The sequence below is a fragment of the Hyalella azteca genome, unplaced genomic scaffold, assembly GCF_000764305.2.
Source record: "Hyalella azteca isolate HAZT.00-mixed unplaced genomic scaffold, Hazt_2.0.2 contig5196, whole genome shotgun sequence".
NCBI lineage: Eukaryota > Metazoa > Arthropoda > Malacostraca > Amphipoda > Hyalellidae > Hyalella > Hyalella azteca.
In genome coordinates, this window is record NW_025935394.1 from 128,517 (window position 1) to 147,830 (window position 19,314).

General features: G+C 34.6%; 1 protein-coding gene across 2 annotated transcripts; it reads left to right on the forward strand.

The window, feature by feature from the left end:
• The first annotated feature begins 2,138 nt into the window (after window positions 1-2,138).
• LOC108680587 (glycine-rich cell wall structural protein 2-like) lies at window positions 2,139-5,658 on the forward strand. 2 transcript variants are annotated; one of them, XM_018169461.2, is made up of 3 exons: window positions 2,139-2,221; window positions 4,564-5,197; window positions 5,231-5,658. In XM_018169461.2, the coding sequence occupies exons 1-3, from the start codon at window positions 2,213-2,215 to the stop codon at window positions 5,377-5,379; spliced, it is 792 nt and encodes a 263-aa protein (XP_018024950.1). In that variant the 5' UTR covers window positions 2,139-2,212; the 3' UTR covers window positions 5,380-5,658. The 2 variants fall into 2 exon arrangements, with proteins under 2 accessions (XP_018024950.1, XP_018024949.1); XM_018169460.2 differs by having other exon boundaries at window positions 4,564-5,658.
• Window positions 5,659-19,314: the final 13,656 nt, after the last annotated feature.

Sequence of the window (19,314 nt, forward strand, 5' to 3'; positions counted from 1 at the left end):
GTTTTCGAATGCAAACGAAGGTTTCACAAACTGGATATGAATATATGAGTACGCGAGTAAGGAACATTAAAATTTCGCGCTGCCCACTACATGTTGTGCATGCTTAGAAAATAGTGTTGCTAACAAGTGTTGTTCATTTCTAATAATTACCGGTCTGCCGATAATAAATACCACTGATTGGATACTTCCCAGTAAATTGGTTCCGATAGATTAAAATGGTTAAAAAAAACGTATCGCCATAAGGAAAAAGTGACATATTCGAAAATTTCGTAATACTATTTGACAAATAAATGTTTTCAAAGCCTTGAACATACCTGAACGTAACAATAAAATCGATTGCATGATGGTTTTGAACACGATAACATAAAGACTGAAAGATTCATTCCAAAAAAATATGCGTATTACCCAGACTAAACCCGGAAAGTCTTCACAAATTTTCACACAAAGTCTTTTCTTCAACTTTATTCTTTTCAGAAGAAAATTGACTGAAAATTTACAAGCAATGCACATAATATTAAGAAACTAGCTGGGGAACCCTAAGTTACACGCGTTTGTTAATTTCACGTGCAATTTTGTAATATTAATCCCATCATTCCCGTAATGTGATCCCAATAATAATAATATGAATTATTTTCTCTAATTAAATAAATAATCCTTCAAACTAACATTTTACAATATAGATCGGGCTTCCATTCATTCCTTCCGCATTCATTCTTCCCCTATGAGTAATGGAATTACTTCATCATAACCTACGAAATTCTTAACAAGACCAAGTCCCCGCCCGATACACGTGGCCTTACTTTCTAACGACACCCAAATTCTTGGGGAGGCGCCCAAGGGCGGCAATATTGCCCCTCGCAAACTCAACAAAAAATGAATAAATACATAAATAAATATATAATAAACGAATGAACAAATAGATAAATATAAAAAAATAAATGAATAAAAATGATCGTGAGAATTTTCATACACCGAAAATTTTTTTCTCAATAAAAGTCTATCGTTTCGTACTGATTGCGATCTTTAAACTATCTTTAGAGATTTTTAAATTAACTCGAGATACAAAAAACAGGGCAAAAGTTATACATATGCATTGTAGAGAATTCATTTTAATGCATGCAGGATATTAAAGGAAAAGGATGGCCTTTGATGGGATATTATTGTTCTCAACTCCTTATAAAATTTAATATAGGGAAATTAATTCTTGTCAAAATATTCACAGATGAAAACCATTTCCAGCCTGAATAAGGTTTTAATAATGAATTGGAATTTTTATTGACGTTAAAAATCGGCCAAATGCTCGGGAAAGAATAAAATTGAAATTAAATTGGGGTATAATGCCTCACGATTCTGTCTTCGTGACCGGAAGAAATTCGAATAACTTTCTCATTCAGTTACAAATTTTACGGGAAACTTTGAAGCTATTTAATGTTCAATTTTTGTAAATCTTTTAAATTTACAAGTTTTTCCCATACACAGCCTTTGCTGAATGGCAGTTTAAATTTAATTTTCTCTGCCCTTGCATCGTCGTTGAATTGGAAATGATTTTCATCCAGAAATGAAAAATTAACTGACGATTAGTAAAATACACTTCGTAGTTAATCGAATGTTTTAAAGTTTCACATATTGAGTTTAATTTTTATTTGGAACAATTATAATTTAGAATTTTCCGGAGATTGAACCAATAAATTAACCAAATTTCCTTTAGAAGCGTTTGTTTGATAATGAATTTCTCACAACATTTTCATTAAGTTAGAAGGATTTCTTTGAAATAATGATGAACCGCCTTCATTCAATTTTTCAACAATGTATACCTCTTTTCATTATCAAATATTATCAACCATGTACACTTTCCGACACTGATTTAGAATAAATAAGTTGGACAATTCTATACTTCTATTTTAATGTTGCTCTTTTAAACATGCAGTTGTTTTGTAACCTATACTAGTCTATCCAGTTTGTGACAGTGAATCTGACGATTATCGAAAGTCATTATTTAGGGAGACATTAGAGCTTCAAGTGCCCAATATTCGGTCTTATGTTTTTTGTCCGGATTGCCATTGTGCCGTAGAAGGGGCGGCAACTCGAAAAGATTGTAGCCGGGTAAGAAGCGAGGCATATAAAAGCAGGGCAAGACAGCCACCAACCACCAGTTGAGTCCCGTGCTCCGTCACACTCACACATAACCTAGATCCTCATCTGCACTCTCAATATGAACCTCGTGAGTAACAAGATAGAATAAGGCTGACAAGTGAAGTGATCCTCAATGAAAGTGAAACATTTAACTAGAACAGTGAAAGTAACGGAAACTTTATGAAAGCTTCAATATTTTACCAAGACAATCAAAATAGAATATAACCGGAAGCGTAATCAATTAAAATTAAATAATGAAATACCTGTTGGACGATACTAGGCAAAACCAATACTAAGGGTAACGTAGTTTTCAAATTAACTGAGTTTACTCAGGATAACGTAGTTTTAAATGAACTGAGTTTCTTGCAACGTATAGAATTTACTTTAATCAAGTCAAACTTGACCTTATAACTGTTATAAACAAAGTTTCAATTAAAGAATGCATGACAAGCTTATTTCTAACTACGCAATAGAAATCTAATAGGGCAAAATGAAACTTTAGAGCAACATAAAATATCAGAGCAGCATGCCGGAAGCTTTGAAAGTTTGCCTGAAAACGTTCAAGTTTTTGTCCGAGCTTTCTTGAAGTCTAAGCTGCTTGAAGAAGAGCCTGTAGGCAAAAAGTTTTTAGGTACGATGACTGATAAATTTTTTTTGCATAACTGAGTAATTCATGGTTATTATAAAATTATACTGCCAGGTTGATATGAGAGCTCTTTAAAAGATTGAAATTTACAAGTTGGTGACTCATTAACTGAGATTTCGCTCGGAAACAAGAAAGACTGCGAAATGAAAACTAATTCAGAAAAATAGAACATCGTATAGTGTGTGTCCGCATAGATCGATGTTTTACTTCGAGCAGGACATTATTAATAGTTTATAGCCTATTATATACACAGCGATTATTAGGTAACAAAAATTTTTATGTTTCAGTAAAAATATCAGCATATAAATAGCAGCGAGCAGGGGGTTTGAGACCTAACAAGGTGTAAAAATTCTGCCATTTCCATGATCGGCGACTGGCCAGAGGTTGTTTACTCGACATTACTTTCACCACTTTGTCACAATAAATTATCTTTAGTCTGATCAACACTCATTTTTATTCTGATCTCAATTCGATAGTAATTTTTCGCAGAAATTACAACAATTTTCCTTCCTGCGAAGCATTGCAGTTATTACTTTTAATCTTTTAATATCCTTTCAGGACATTTTATCGGCATTTTCAGCGTTTGCAGTAAACTTTGCTATCAACTATTATTGAACAAGAGCTATAATGCGTCAATTTACCGACGTGTTTGAATCGAATCGATGTAATAAATTATCCTTTTTCTGATTATATCAGTATGACAGCGAGGAAAAATAAGTTTCAGAAAAGTTTTGAGTATCTGAGAAAACTGAGAAAAATCGTCAGTTATCTTTGTTGATATTTAATGCAATTTGGCTCTCTTCTCGAGTTGTCTTCCCTTTAATGCTCTAATATTATATGAAATTCGGGGAACACCTATAGGTGTTCCCCGAATTTCATATAATATTAGAGCATGCCTATAGGCATCGCCTATAGGCATGCCTATAGGCAGAGGCCGATGCCTATAGGCATCGGCCGAATAGTCGGTACACTCGGCACTAAGTTATTTTGGGTCTGCTTGGCCACCCGATCGAAGTCAGTGTCTGGTCAGAATCTCTTTACCGACATTACAGTCGCCTGAGAGTATGACAAGGGTTGGCCGAGCCGAGTCATACCGAGCCTGCAAGCAGCCCAAAAGCTGCCCTGCGAACCTGAAGCCGAAGCGGTTATAGAGCGGCTGATTTACGTGCTCCCCGACTACCAGGCTGCACCTGTTACAGAGTCGTTCACGAGCCTTAATTTTTTTAGGGTTATGGTTAAATGGTTAGATATAGTTGAATGGTTAAATATGGTCGTTTCACTTGCCCCACCGATAAAACGTGACTGCATATGTCTTACAACTTATGAACAATGTAATTTTATATTTTGCTGTAGCGAATTTTTGGTTATGACCCCGACTTTTGACTTAGTAGGGCTTAATTGAATTGACAGAAGCCAACTCAGGAAGGGAGCAGGACAATTTTTTAATCTGTACCATTGTGTGTTGACTAAACTAAAGATGCGCTTTCGTTATCGAATTTCAGTTTTCAGTTGAATAACTTGCCTGCCACTAGACTAAGGCCAGTTGTCTATTCGCTAAAGTCAAATGTCTGTTCGATAAAACGTATGTCTATTATCCTAACTTCACTAAGCAGTTGACTAACGTAAGTTGCCTTTAGACGAACTTTAACCGTCATTGACAGCCGGCTTTAAGAACTCTTAAGAAGGGGACTCTTAAGAACTCTCTCTTAAGAACTCTCTCTTAAGAACTCTCTTCTTAAACTCTTAAGAACTCTTTACTCATCACAAAATTTTCTCCCCGTCAGGTCGCGTGTGCCTGCTTACTGGCACTGGTTGCCACAGCAGCGGCGGCGCCCACCCCCGGCGGCGGTGGCGGTGGTTTTGGTGGTGGAAAGGGTGGTGGTGGCGGTAAGGGCGGCGGCTACCGTGGTGGTGGTAGCTACATCATCGTGCAGCCCATCTACGTGCCGCAACCAAGCTACGGGTACGGTGACTACGGATACGGAGGTGGATACGGAGGTGGATACGGTCTCGGCGGATACGGAGGTGGATACGGCGGAGGGTACGGCCTCGGCGGATACGGAGGTGGTTACGGTCTCGGCGGATACGGAGGTGGATACGGCGGAGGCTACGGCCTTGGTGGATACGGAGGTGGATATGGTGGTGGCCTCGGAGGATACGGTGGAGGCATTGGACTCGGCACTGGTTTAGGGGGTGGCTACGGTGGTGGACTTAGCACTGGATACGGCCTCGGTGGTATCGGTGGTCTTTCTGGTGGTTATGGCGGCCTTTCCACAGGGCTTTCCACTGGATACGGAGGCGGATTCAGCAGTGGCATTGGCCTGGGGTCAACTCTGGGCACCGGTGTCGGCCTCGGCGGCGGCTATGGATCGTCCTTCGGTGGCCTCAGCAGCGGAATTGGCCTGGGATCATCCCTGGGTGGATTCAGTGGTGGCTATGGATCATCCCTGGGTGGCCTCAGCAGCGGAATTGGACTGGGATCATCCATTGGTGGCCTCAGCGGAGGCTATGGATCATCCTTGGGTGGCCTCAGCAGCGGGGTCGGTCTGGGATCATCCATTGGAGGGTCAAGCTTAGGCGTCGGTTCCAGCTATGCCTAAAATCAGCTCAAGTCAATAGTCCTATTTTTTATTTTATGTGTTGTTGATTTTTATATGTGTACTTTGTTTTCAATTTTGTTGAGCTTTGCAATGGCCAAGTTTTTGTTATTGTCTTCGGTTAACCAAGCCTTAGGCTCCCATAACACCACAACTTTCATCCCTCATTCTTGATGCCGAGTCATTTTCACTCTGAACGTGTCAGTTTCCCTTCGCTCACTGCTGATATGGACAGCAATGATTACGAGTGTGACTTGTTTCATTAAATTAATGAGTCCACCAGAACGTGTTTTAAACAATCCCGCTTTCCGAAGAGGTGCCAGACTCATCGCACAAATTTATGTGGAAATTTTTATTGAACGAAGATGCTTCCTGCTTGAGAAGGACATGTAATTCGACATGGATTAAACCACACTTCCATTAATATTAATTCTTGTGACTTCAGGAGGTAAATATTTTAAAACACCGGACCGAAATATTTGAATTTCATAAGACAGTATGTCATCATCATGGGATAAGCACATAATCATAAAATTATGATAAAATTTGCCTGCGCAGACTTTATGCGGTTGCAGGTTTTTTTTTCTTTCGACGTGCCCTTCAGACTCTTAGGAAAAACTTCCCAAAGTCCAGAAATACTTAAGAAATATTAAAAAGAATCTTCGTTTACATCAGAGAGGACGATCCTAAATAGTTATCACTCGAAAAATTTCAAGTCTCCGAAGAGACCTTTTCCTGCGCATTTTATTTCGTATCAGTTATTTAGGAAAGAAGCATTCCACGTTGAATAGTCAATATTTCCTTTTTGAACGCTTGAGAAATTCTGACACGTAAGAAAAATGTATGCAAAAGATTTCCACGGTGACAACGCACTTTTTAATTCAGCGACAAAAAAATAATAGCAAAGATTCTTTTCGATCAAATAACATGTTGCAAACACATATTTACTTCCGAGCTAAAACTAATACTAATGAAAAATTGTATTGGTAAGTTCACACAGTGACAACGAATTAACGTTGTACTTCAGGGACTAAAACGAACAAAAATTGAAATTTTAGTTTTTAAAATCGCACGGTGACTAAGCACCTTTCACTCCCAGGTTTAACATGAACAATATATCCACGCTAATGTAATAAATAAATTTGTCAAGCCTGCACGTGTAGTGTTTTATTGCATGTGTATGGTGTAGCAATAATTTTAGCGTTAAGATGCAATATTTCACTAATCTTTGTTTTTTTTCAGATTATTAATAATGTACGAATTTCAGCAAGACTGTAAATTATACATTGATTCATGAAAAAAATCTAAATTTTTATCTAGGCAAGAACACCCGAAAATATCAGAAAATTATGATCCCTCTAGAAAAGGGAACTACAGGATTTCCAAACTTTTGACTACAATAATCTACTAGAATTATGCCGGCTACACCAACTTCAGAGTTTCCTTTTACCACGAGGAAATAATTACACAAAATAAAATACTTATTCTCTATAAAATAATTACTCGGGATACAATCTTTTTCTTGATAAAATAATTATAGTTGAGCTTTGAAAAGAAGTTCAGAGTTGGAGCACACAAGGCGTAGGAGGTGATGCCATACATATAAATAACATAATCATTGATATTCCACGTATCCCAGCTTATAAAATATACTAAAGAAAAATACATACTAAAGAAAAACAAAGGAAACTAAATAATATACTAAGGGAAAAAATATTCGAAGACAGACAGCTTATAATTTACGTGATGCAAAGAAAGTATGCACAATGCATAAAATTTGAATTTGAATTTTCAGTATGAACATATTAATTCATATATGCAAACAAAGTAATTTAGCGAATATAGGCTTGTGGACAAAATTGTGAACATTTACTTTTATTATAACCTGCAATTGTAACAAACGTGAGATTTTTCAAATGTTTGATTTGAAATTGACTTGAAAAATTATAAAAGAAGAATTATTGTAGAAGTAGTATAGTAGTAGTTGCAGCAGTAGAAAGTAGTAGGGATAATGATAATAATAATATTAATACTATATATTTACAAGTAATAGTAATATTAATGCTAATAATAATGAAAATAACGATATTCATGTTGATAATAATAATGATACTATAGTACGCACAATAATGTTTTTAATTCCATAAACTTCTGATCTACAAAAAGCCCTTTCCCCTTTTCCACAAACGCCGAACATTATACATATAAATTGCACTGATATGATTTCTCCACACGAGGAGGAAATTATTCCTGCAATCCGGTGCGTTCAAGATTTATTATGGTTATAAAACAAAAATATATGCAAATGATATAAAAAAAGCCAACACATCCTGCATATTTGAAGGGAAAATTCTCTCTCGTGAGAGTCATTGCTTCATTATAAAAGATGCCAGCAAGATACAGGAACTGAGACTCAACGAGTATAAACGCATTCCACATTAAAATATTTATATTTTTATAAACTTTGATCACATCACGGTTCCGATTTCTAGTATCTTAAGTTTATTCATCAACTCAACTTATTGAAAAACGAGTGATTCCATCACTTATCGTATCAGATTAGTTCAATTGTGCATTGAAATTTATTATTATTTTGTGAAATTAATCGTGCTAACTTGAAACTTATACTAATGGTTATTGTACGGCATCCATGTTGAAATAACCTATTAAAGTTCTCTTGGTTTTCGAAAATTACGCAAGCTTCGATCTGTCAGCCGATCATGATACTCTGCGTATATCTCACTGGAATTTGACTGAGGTGAGCTTCTTCACTTCCTGAGCTGAATTTGAAGTAGGAGACAAAACTTCTCCAGTCCGTTACACGAATTTAACAGCACATAATTCTGAAAAAGTTACTGTACTCTCAACGCTATTTTGGTTTAATTTTCCGCATTTTTCACAATGTACTTGAAATTTACTGTATTGCAATCAATTTGATACAAGAGGCGATAGTCAAGCGATGTCATTGAGGAAAGTTACACCACATCGAGCTCTAAATTTGTGTTATGTAATAGTAATTCAGGAAAGAAATTTAATAGAAGTTACAATACTTTCAGCAATAATTTTGAAGGAAGTTGCGGCTTTTCCGCAAGAAAAAAAAACGATGAACGTCGCTATCGGGAAATGTGTGAAATTATTTCCCGTTAAAAGACTCTCTCTCTGGCTGTCGTCATCGCAGTTTTTATTTTCATTGTAGCTGCTAGTCATTCTCTTGTGATTGTATTACCTCCTGTCACTTTAATTTCAGCGTATGAAGTATGACTCAATAACATTTTTCTCGTGTTTCTCTCCTTCGCTCCATATTATTTCCTTTCAGCAATGTCTGATGATTTGTAATACTGTTGCGCGAATAGTTTCGAGTCATTTCCGTAACATAATACAACAATCAATTAACCTTTCAAACATGGCGCCAATTTTCGCAATCATGCTTTCACTTGTTCGATATCAGAGAAGGCAGAAAGTGTCTTTGAACATGTCTTTACTGGTTATTCCTGAGTGATTCCTGGGCATCCATTGAATCTTTGAATTAACGAAGTATTTTCACCGGCTGATGACCTTATCCACAGAGCACTTAACTTGATTCAACGTCCAAAAATTATTCATATTTTAGATTGCTCACCTTTTGTACATGGAAAAACCATACAGATCAAATTCAAAAAGCTATAACAAACGTAACTCCAAACCGAAAAATACTTAATGTCATGTCACTTTGATTCAAGAAAATGTACGAAATCAAATTCGAAAATGCTACATTGTAGTTTGTTTTGAGATTGGCGTGTAAGGACTTGCATTGCACATCCATATCGTTGACGGTCTCCATCAGAGTAAATCAATCACTTATTGTAAGGGTAGATTAACGGTGTTTTGAATGAGCGTTAGAATATTACGAATGCGTTGACTAATTGAACTGACGGGATGGAAAAACGTATAGCCTGACATCTAAAATATACACATTTCCTTCATGGACCCGCAGCAAAAATGAATGTTGAACGGTAAATTCCCTCATGAGTGACAAGATAGTGATAGACCAGAAGTGAACTAAGTTTATTCGTAAAATTCGATCGTACACATTGAAATTTTAGTCGCTAGAAATGTTTTAGCAGTATTTTTTACGTTATTTAATCCTTTTCACCCCTACAAGTATAATCGACTGTCGTATAGTCGATTATACTTGTATTCATGAAACTGTTTAAACTTCAAAATATGTTGTTGTGCATGCGCGTGCATGGATATGTCGTAGAATTTTGATTGCCGTCTTACCAAATATCTTGAATAATTTTTGTGACACATATTGTTCATTTCATTATTATTATCATTATGATTTGCATCAAGGTATTGCTGAACATTTCCACATAGCTGCATCATGGTAGTTGCGCAGGAAGTATTGTAATTCATATGCGATAATCTCAGCTTATAACAACCGATTTAATTACGTTTTATCTCACTGGAAGTACTTTGAGCGTAGCCGAGACACGAAGCGTCATTCAAGCCGGATATTTCATCCATTAACCGTCTGCTGTTTGATGCTGTTCGATAAACGGTACACCTCACTTAAGTTCGATATTTTTTTATTCAAGTGTTGCGCCGGTCGATGTTGCACTGCAGTTTTAAATACTCTGCGTATCTCAAACATTGTTGTGGACAATTTCATCTCAATTACACCAAATATTTCAATATTTAATTTAATATACGTATAATTTCATTCTGGAGCAGGGCGCCATTTACATTACCGCCTGCATCCTGTAATAAAACTTTATAGTTGATTATGAAATGGAAGTAACTCGATTTTCTAACTATAACAAGTTATAGGAGCTATAACCCAGTGATAAACTACATTTATTTCGCTGATAATTGAGTGAAGGAATTATAACAGAATTTTTAATGAACGAGCCAAAGACTTCGCGTTGAACGAGTGATCAATAAAATTTGAAACTGAGAATAAAACCAAATAAAAAATATTAATATTCATATTATTATTTTCAAAATCTTCAATGATGTGATTAAGATTGAAAACTGATTGATTTTTTGGTCATCTGTTAAAAAATAAATAAGTTTATACTGAAAATATTTATATCGCCGGTAAACATATTTTCAAGCCATGTTAATTATGATCCAGTTTCACGCGCTGCGTAGAACTGACTGTTACAAATTTTGGTGTAATTTTAGTTAGCCAACATATGTTCCTTGGTTGGCCAACTCTAAGACGGTGGAAAATTTTATGTCAGGTAGAAGTTGATATTCTGAATATAGGGCTACCGATCCCTCACTCAGAGAAATAAGTATAACTTTGTCCAAATATTGAGGAACTTTTAGTCTGTCTGTGGGTCATAATGACTCAGTTTTGCCGGCATAGGCGTTAAAGTGCTACAAATTTTAAATCTTTCAATATTTAGTTAACCTGCCCTTTAAATTTTACGACTGCTTAGGGCACAGGTTACTGAAGGGTGAGATTTTCCTCGGTATTCCAGCGCAGGCATGCCTGCGCTCAGAAAAAAATGAATTAGTCATACATAAAGTGTAATATTAACTAATATATATATTTATAATATATATAATATATACAATATGTATATATATATATCTTATAGTGACACACTTTTTCACCCACAGCACGTGCTGCGAACGCAATGTTGATGCTTGCGCCAGGATTTCCCAAAAATCTGAAAATACGACAAAATAAGTTTTAGGTTTTTTAAAGTTAGTCTCTTCAACCCTTAAACATTTGTATTTTTGATTAAACTATATAATCATCATCTATATAGCACTCGTTTGTGTGGATCTTTTCCTCATCAAGCAATTTTATTATTCAAATACTTTTTTTTTCTTTTTCAAAGTTACAAACAACTTAAAGTCCAATCTGTGACTTTGTCGCCAGTTTAAATAATTACTTAGGTAAGTAAACTAGCAGCGTAGGCTAATGTTAATTAATTAACTGGTTTTCAACAAGCGATCTACGCACCTCGGATGTAATTTTTAATAAGGCTTTAATTGTTTAGTAAGGATTCAGTTACGCAGCAGGAGTTCATAACATTCATTTGACATTATACTGTATTGTTAAAACGACGCGGGTTTTCAGGACAGTTTTTAGCAATACAAAGGGAGAGTTTCTTTAGTTTATAAGTCATTTTAAAACAAAAAAACGCGAAATTAGAAGTGAATTAGTCTAGCGCAAAAACACACTGAACGTTGTCGCGAATGAGAGCACGAAATTTGGCGTACGAAAATGACTTAGCGGACGATCAATCATTAGAATAATGGGAAGGAATTACGTTACAGGTAGCCCAAAAGCACTCTGTTGGACAATCAACAGTATCCTATTGTCCTCAACGATTGAGAAACAAACGTTAACGCAATATCAAACTCTCCCAATATATGTTAAAAGTAAATAACACAAACGATGAGTAGCGTGGGGTATAATTAAAAGGCGTGGAAATTTGCAAGTGGAAATTTGCAAGTGCGAAACAAATTTTCTTGCACGAGCGAAGTATAGTTGGGAGAAGGTCAAGTCACTACTAGACAAAGATGATCGATTCTCGTGCTCTTTATTTCTACATAGATCTCTTAAAAAGCGGCGGTTTTCATGTAAACTCACGGAAAATTACGAAGGCGGTTATCACACTCATCCTTTGATATCCGGTATAACACTGAATACTAGTTGAACTTTTAAATCCTGAAAAATTATTGGTTTTTATATTATTAAAAGGTCAGATTTCTTAGCCGCTCAAGCGCAATATTGGAAGCGCTTGAACTTAAATAAAGCGCCCTGCTGTTTACGATGTTATTGAAGCCGGCCACAAAGTAGGAATTTAATAGCGCTCTTATTTCTTGCTTCCGGCGAAAGATTTTCTGATTCAGACCACATCACAGAAGCTTTATTAGTGCAAATTCTTGATATATAAGGATCTCTAATGTTTTTTCAAATGGAAAAAATATTTTGATGCCTCATAATGTAATATTTAAAGTTAAATGAAATAAATTGAAAAACGCCGGATATACATTAATATATACATACATACATCGCCGGTATATACTCTACTTATATTGCCACGAACTTTTGAACTACTGAAGAAGATGGCAAAACAGCCAAAACTGTGAATTTGCTTATTATTTATTTGCTGTTGAAATTACTAATATTTCAGGTGCTGGAACTGTTGATCAACTTGCTGTTGTGCGTGGGTATGAATTAGTGACTAGCAATTACTTTCGATATGTAATCGTTCTAAATATTTAATACCGTTATATCCAAATATATAAATTATATAAATTAATACCGTTATATATCCAAATTCTTCCTAGCAATTTAGCTATATTTAGTCATAAATTTTAATATTCAAGTCAAATTCACATTACTAATATAAAATATTCTATAAGTGAACCCAATAACAATAAGTACTGAAAATCACACACAAACAGAAACTGGTCAATATTTCGTACTAATCTTATCCCAGCTCGTTTAAAACGTTGTGCAAAACTTTCTTTTTGCAAATTTAAAAGTATTTTTGGATTCTTTTGGGACTTCCAGATCTGCAACATCGATTACACAGCATTTCCTTCTCGAATATGCAGCATAAGGAGTAAAATTAGTTTGATAGCATGGACTTGAAAAATTTGTTACACTGATTTGATGGAAAAATATGATTAATTTCCAGACTTATATGTTATTATGGCTGTGCAGACGCGGTATACAACTTATCAAGTCATGGAAGGAAATGACGACTCCTACATACATTAGTGATACATACTAAATATAAAGTACTGATGTGGTTTAGGAACTTATTTCAATAGTGCATGATTAAATCAGAGACATCATGCACTCAAATAACTAAGGTAAGAAAAGAAATTAAGAATTTATTTTCATGATATCATCACTCGAGTGTGATGCAAAGTTTCACGCAGCTCAAATATATCAGTACTCCATCCAATCCAAACTCGCACTGCGTTTTTTATAAAGTCCTAAATCAAATGAATTAATCTACGTTGTCCATACTCCTTATTATAAAAGCCTTGGCAAAATGAATGTTGAATAACCTACCACACATAACTAGTTATATATGTGTAAATCCTACTCGGTGGAAAAACGAACATATTGATAGATTCAAGTGTTGAAATAAGTGTATACTCAGTAATATACGTAGTCTTAAAACACCGACATGTAGTACCGAGGGTATATAATTTTTTATTAAATTTAAAACCACGGAAAGATTTGAATATCTAACACTTATTAGTATACCCTAATGTTATAATTGCACATTCAAAACAGTTGAACTATTTAATCGAATAAATGGTGCTTTCAAATCGTGTCAAAAATAACGTTTGGATATTAGTAGTTTCTAGACACATGGGAATATTTTAGAGCTGATACTTCGGAGAGATACTTTTTAATTAATTTTATATTACTTGAAAATTGTATAATTTGGTGGATGTGGGGCGATTTTTTATCTGAAGATATTTTAGTTGTAGGATTTCAGAATAGACTCCTGCAAGATGTTCAGCCCCTACAATAAAGATATTATATCAATTAACTAATTCTTAATTAACAATACATAACACAGCAGATTTTTATGTTAAACTCTCACAAAATATTTTATTACTTACTTTTTAATTGTGTCATATTCGGACCACCACTCACGACTGCCAATTTTTAAAAGTTGACTAAATAACTCAATTTAAAATTGCTTTGGAGCCAAGACTTGGGATGTTATGAGGGCTTCATTATTTGTACTAGATGCCTCCAGTGTGATACATCTATAGCAGGAGAGTGTCTCAGCTAGCTGGAGAGTGTCTCAGCTAGCTGGAGACTTTTTTGGCTAGCTGGAGAGTGTTTCGGCTAGCTGGAGAGTGTTTTGGCTAGCTGGAGACTTTCTTGGCTAGCTGGAGAGTGTCTCAGCTAGCTGGAGACTTTTTTGGCTAGCTGGAGACTTTTTTGGCTAGCTGGAGAGTGTTTCGGCTAGCTGGAGAGTACCTTGTCTAGCAAGAGGGTGTCTCGGCTAGATGGAATGTGTCTCGGCTAGCTGGAGAGTGTCTCGGCTAGCTGGAGAGTGTCTCGGCTAGCTAGAGAGTGTCTCGGCTAGCTGGAGACCGATCTCGTTAAATAACCGATGATGTCTATATANGCTAGCTGGAGAGTGTCTCGGCAAGCAGGAGTGTGTCTCAGCTAGCTGGAGAGTGTCTCGGCTGGCCTTAGAGAGTCTCGTTAAATAACCGATGATGTCTATATATCTCAAGTCAATGGGATCGGCAGCAAGTAAGCTATCGGCAATTTTGAAGTTTCAAGTCTCGTGATTATTGGGTTTCGTACGTGCCTTTGGGCCTTATTGCTGCCTTAGCTGCAGGCGGGGAGAGTTTATCATTCTTTTTACAACACTTCTCTTTAACTTCACTTCTTGTCTGTCTGTCTGTCTGTCTGCTACAAATCTTGTAATCGAAATTTAACACACTTCTACTTATAGTTTATTTACTTTTCGTCGTAATTTATGCACATGTCTCAGGAAGCTGAAAGTTTTTATTCATGAAATGCTTTTTAGAAGGAGATTTTTCTTCCCTATGGTTTTTTTCTACTATATAGGCCTACTGGGTAAAATATTCAAGAGAAATTTATGGATTTTTTTCCAGCACAGCTTCTTTCGAAAACGGAAACGCCGTTTGTCGGCTAGTCCATTGATAAACTTCCAGCAATCCTAGCCACAAATTAATTTATTAATGTATTATTAATCTTTTCAGGTGTCGCGTCTTAAATAATTTCAATCCATTTAAAGCGAATCTAAAAAAAGAAAAAAATAATTTGCATTGAAAATCTCTGCAGAAATATCTTAAGTATCTCAAAATTGTATGTTACAAAATATACCTCAAAAAAAAAAAAAAAGGGAACCGTAAATTGTGTAATGAAAAATGTGAGATATTTAGGCGTCCGTAACCTAATTGGATATCTTTACCTGGTCGTAATAAAATAGAATGATGGTGACAATTTGTCGCAATCTAATAGAATGCTTATGAAAGGTTATAATGTAACAGGATAATAATATAGGTAGTAATTGCTTTCTTGTGTAAAAATTAGTGTTTAGAGCATAAAAGTCGGTTTATTTAATTTAATTTAATTTTATTTATTTTATTTAAATAAACTTTTAAAAAAAGTTTATTTAAATTTTTCAAATTTTAAGTTTGTGCTTGAAATTTTCCAGTCCAAAACTTGTATTATTCATCTTTCTTAAGCTCAGTAGCGACAAGTCTAATAGATTAGCACCTAATTTTAAATAAAGTTTGAAAAAATTATCACTGGAATACTTCTGATCTTAAATATGGTTTTAATTAAAAACTCTATTGGTTTTACAGTAGTGTACCTATTTTTTACAAAAAAACTAACGTAATAACTACTGTAAAAATAGGTAAACTTTTTTCCTATTTATTAATTCAAAATAGGTACAAAACTTGAAAGAAGAAAATATGAAATTGATAATAAGACATAGAAAGTAATTAAAATCAGAATAAAAATAGCGTTTCACATTAAAAGAAAAATTTATATCAATAATTAATCGACGTAGGGGGGAGGAGCATTGCATAAGCTCGAGAGAAGTCCCTCCAAAACGAGATAAGCCGCCATAACCCAAGGTATACTCATTCCACAGCTTCCAATCTTGGCATAGATCTCGAACTGATAAATAATTTTAGGCAAAATGTACCATAGAAATACTGAAAAATATAAAATTTAACCATCAGCAAGATGGCATCATCAAGGTACGAATTTAGGAGCAAATGCTAAATATTTTCATTGAAATTTCACTTATTTATTTGTCACACTGATAATTTTGTGATAACAATATTATACAAGTTACTCGACGAAAGCTACTTAGGACACAATTAAAAAAAAAAATTTTTGTATAAAATTTTCCAGGGCATAGCATTCAAGATACGAATGTTTTATAACAAAAATTCAGGATTGTATTATTTCATCACATAACATTCAGGATACGAGCGATTCATGAAAAAATTCAGGATACGATTTTTTCAGGACAAAACATTCAGTTGTACGAATGTTCTATGAAAAAAAGTTTAGGATTGGAATGTGTGAGTACAAACATTCAGGATACGTTTTTTTCGTGACAAGACATTCAGGAAACGAATGTTTAAGTGCGCTTTACGTTCTGATCTAGAAGACTTCATTCATAGCATGCGCTATGCATTAACTTAAAAAAGTAAATAATTAAAATTTGACGAATAATCAAAATTTCGATTTAGCCTTTATTGTCGTCGTAAACAAAAAGCTGATGGGAAAGCAAAGTAACCTAGAATAATTTTATTAAGAAGGTCATATCATGTTGCATTACATGATTTTCTACGAGCAATGTTTTAGAGAAAAACGTCCAATCTTTAACTTTCCAGGTCACATACTATCAATAGTCCGCTAAAAGCCCTTTAGCGGACAAGTTATTACATAAAGTCACTTGATTCTCCCCCTAAAAAGACCCTCAGTTTGTGCTTGCTGCTGCGCCTGCGTGCCTCCGTCTATAACCAATTAATCATCTGATCATCATTCCATCATCCCCTATCATGTCTTAGAATTAAAATATGGGGATAAAAATAAAAGTTTAGACCATGTATACGAAAATGATTCAATTTCCACATTTTTTTAAAAGGAGGAAGTAGCAACATCTAATCAATCAATAAAAATTATTTAATGAAAAAGTATTAATTTGAAGTTGGATAGTTACCCTCTACATTTGTATTATTAGATTTAAATTACATGAGTTTTTGTTAGAATAGTTATTATATGTAAGGAATTCTTCAACTGCGATTTACTTTTTAAACATGTCGAATGTAAGAAAATCCTTATATATGAATATATCTTAGAATTATTCATACTTTCTTAATGGATTGAGAAACTTGAATTTATTGCATATTTCAATGCTTGCCTACGATTTATTTAGACTAAATATTTAAAGTTTAAATCTTGTTAGATCATTCTATTAATTAGCACGTTAATGCTAGGCACGTGCAAAAGAATTTTCAATGGGAAAATAATTTTCATCGGAAACCAGTTAGCACCGGCTAAATTATCGCAGCATTGCTATCAACTTACTTTGATGAATGTATATGTGTTTTATTCTTCTGGTAATATAAGTCTTTGGTAAATATACAGCAACATCTTCACAAAACGCCTTCTTCAGCAGCCCGAGTCTGGTGGAGCCGAATAAAAATATTCAAGAATTTTCCAGCAAGCCTTAAAGCAGGAACATTTGCGTACTTTCAGAAGCTATTGAAAGTTTCCTGAGTGCAAATTGACGTTACTATTGCCAGCATGACTGCAGACTCGAGTGCAGCTCAACTTTTCACAGATTTTCACGGCAAAAAACTTTCGGTATGGATAGGAAGACTTTTTAAAACGAGAGTTTGGCTCGGGCTCAGATCAAAGACGCTGTTCCGGCCTCTAAGTCTGCAAGGAAATGTTGGAATTTTTCTAGAGTTTGCTCATGGTTGTCAATGGAACGGCGATGAAATTGAAGCTTACTTCTACTTACGTTTAACTTCTATTAGTTTGAGTTTATATTTTGTATGGAATATAATTTGTTCTTTTTCAAAAACAGTATCATGTTACAGAAAATTGCTACAGTACAGAAAACAACGCAAACAACAACTTCACTATTTAAAAAAAATCCCGAAGTAAATCTAGCTCAGTCAAAAGTTGACAATTCTAAGTCTCACCAAATTACAAGAGTCAATTACTGCATTCATCCGCTCAGCTGAGAGACGAATAAATTACTAGTAATGCGTGCGAAGGTTAACTCTGTGAAGACGAGGGTTGGAAAATAGAGATTTCCTCGCCTTATTCTTTACAGTCGTGCCTACGAAGGTAAATCCTGTGAAGAAGAAGGCTGGAAAATAGTGATTCGTTTACCGCACCCACGCGTGCACATTTATATCATGCCATCAGCTTAATAGACATATCATAGACTTATAACTTTGTTCCCTAGTATCAACGGTCGACAATTTTCTTCTCCAAAAATAGCAGATTTCATAGTTTCATGCTCTGAGAAAAGCAATTAAAGCATTTTTCACGGCAACCATGCAAGGTTTTAACATAACATCAAATTTCAACATCAAATTATTGGTGTAATTTCCGTGGACTAATAAATTATTTGTGCCCAAGGAATAATAAGATTTAATAATGTTTTTTTCTTTTTTGTTTCTCGAAATTGAGCTCATTCTAATTTAATGAGCGAATTGAATAATAGGTGAGCACTATTTAAAGCAGAGAAGAAAGAGAAAAAAGAGTTAAGTCCCGATAAAATTAGTGTCATAACATTAATTTCTTTCTCGTATTTTACCATATTGAGCTTTACAACATTAGAAAATTATCACTTCAAATAACGTTAACATTGAGAAATAATATAACTCTCACATTATAGTCCAGCAATATTTTCATTCCTTAGTGTGATTTAACTTAGTAAAATTCAGTTGAAAATGTTACATTACGGCGTTGATATAAATTCGCAAAATAGAAGGAGAAGTAAAGTAATTCATTTGACATTTTACTATTTTCAGCGATGCTGCCGCTAGTGAATTAATAAGGTCCCAAGAAATTCATCATGAATAGTTGTCATCAAGGACAAATATTTACTATATTTATTAAAAATATTTAACATATATTTATCATGGACAGATATTCAATAAGCTGTGCCTTGTATCAGCTAAATGTTCAAGGCTGAACTTAATTATTCTTTGATCGTTGACTTAGAGTGAAGGTCACAAGTAAGATTATGAGCAAAACGATTACCCAATTTAAAAATTGGTTAATAAAACCAATTTAAAAATTGGTTAATAAAACCAATTTAAAATTGGTTAATTAAACAATATAGTAAAAATATTAATCAATTAAGTATAAATTAAACAAAAGGTTTAATTGAGTGATGAACTTTACCCAACACACGCTGTTTTTAATCATTC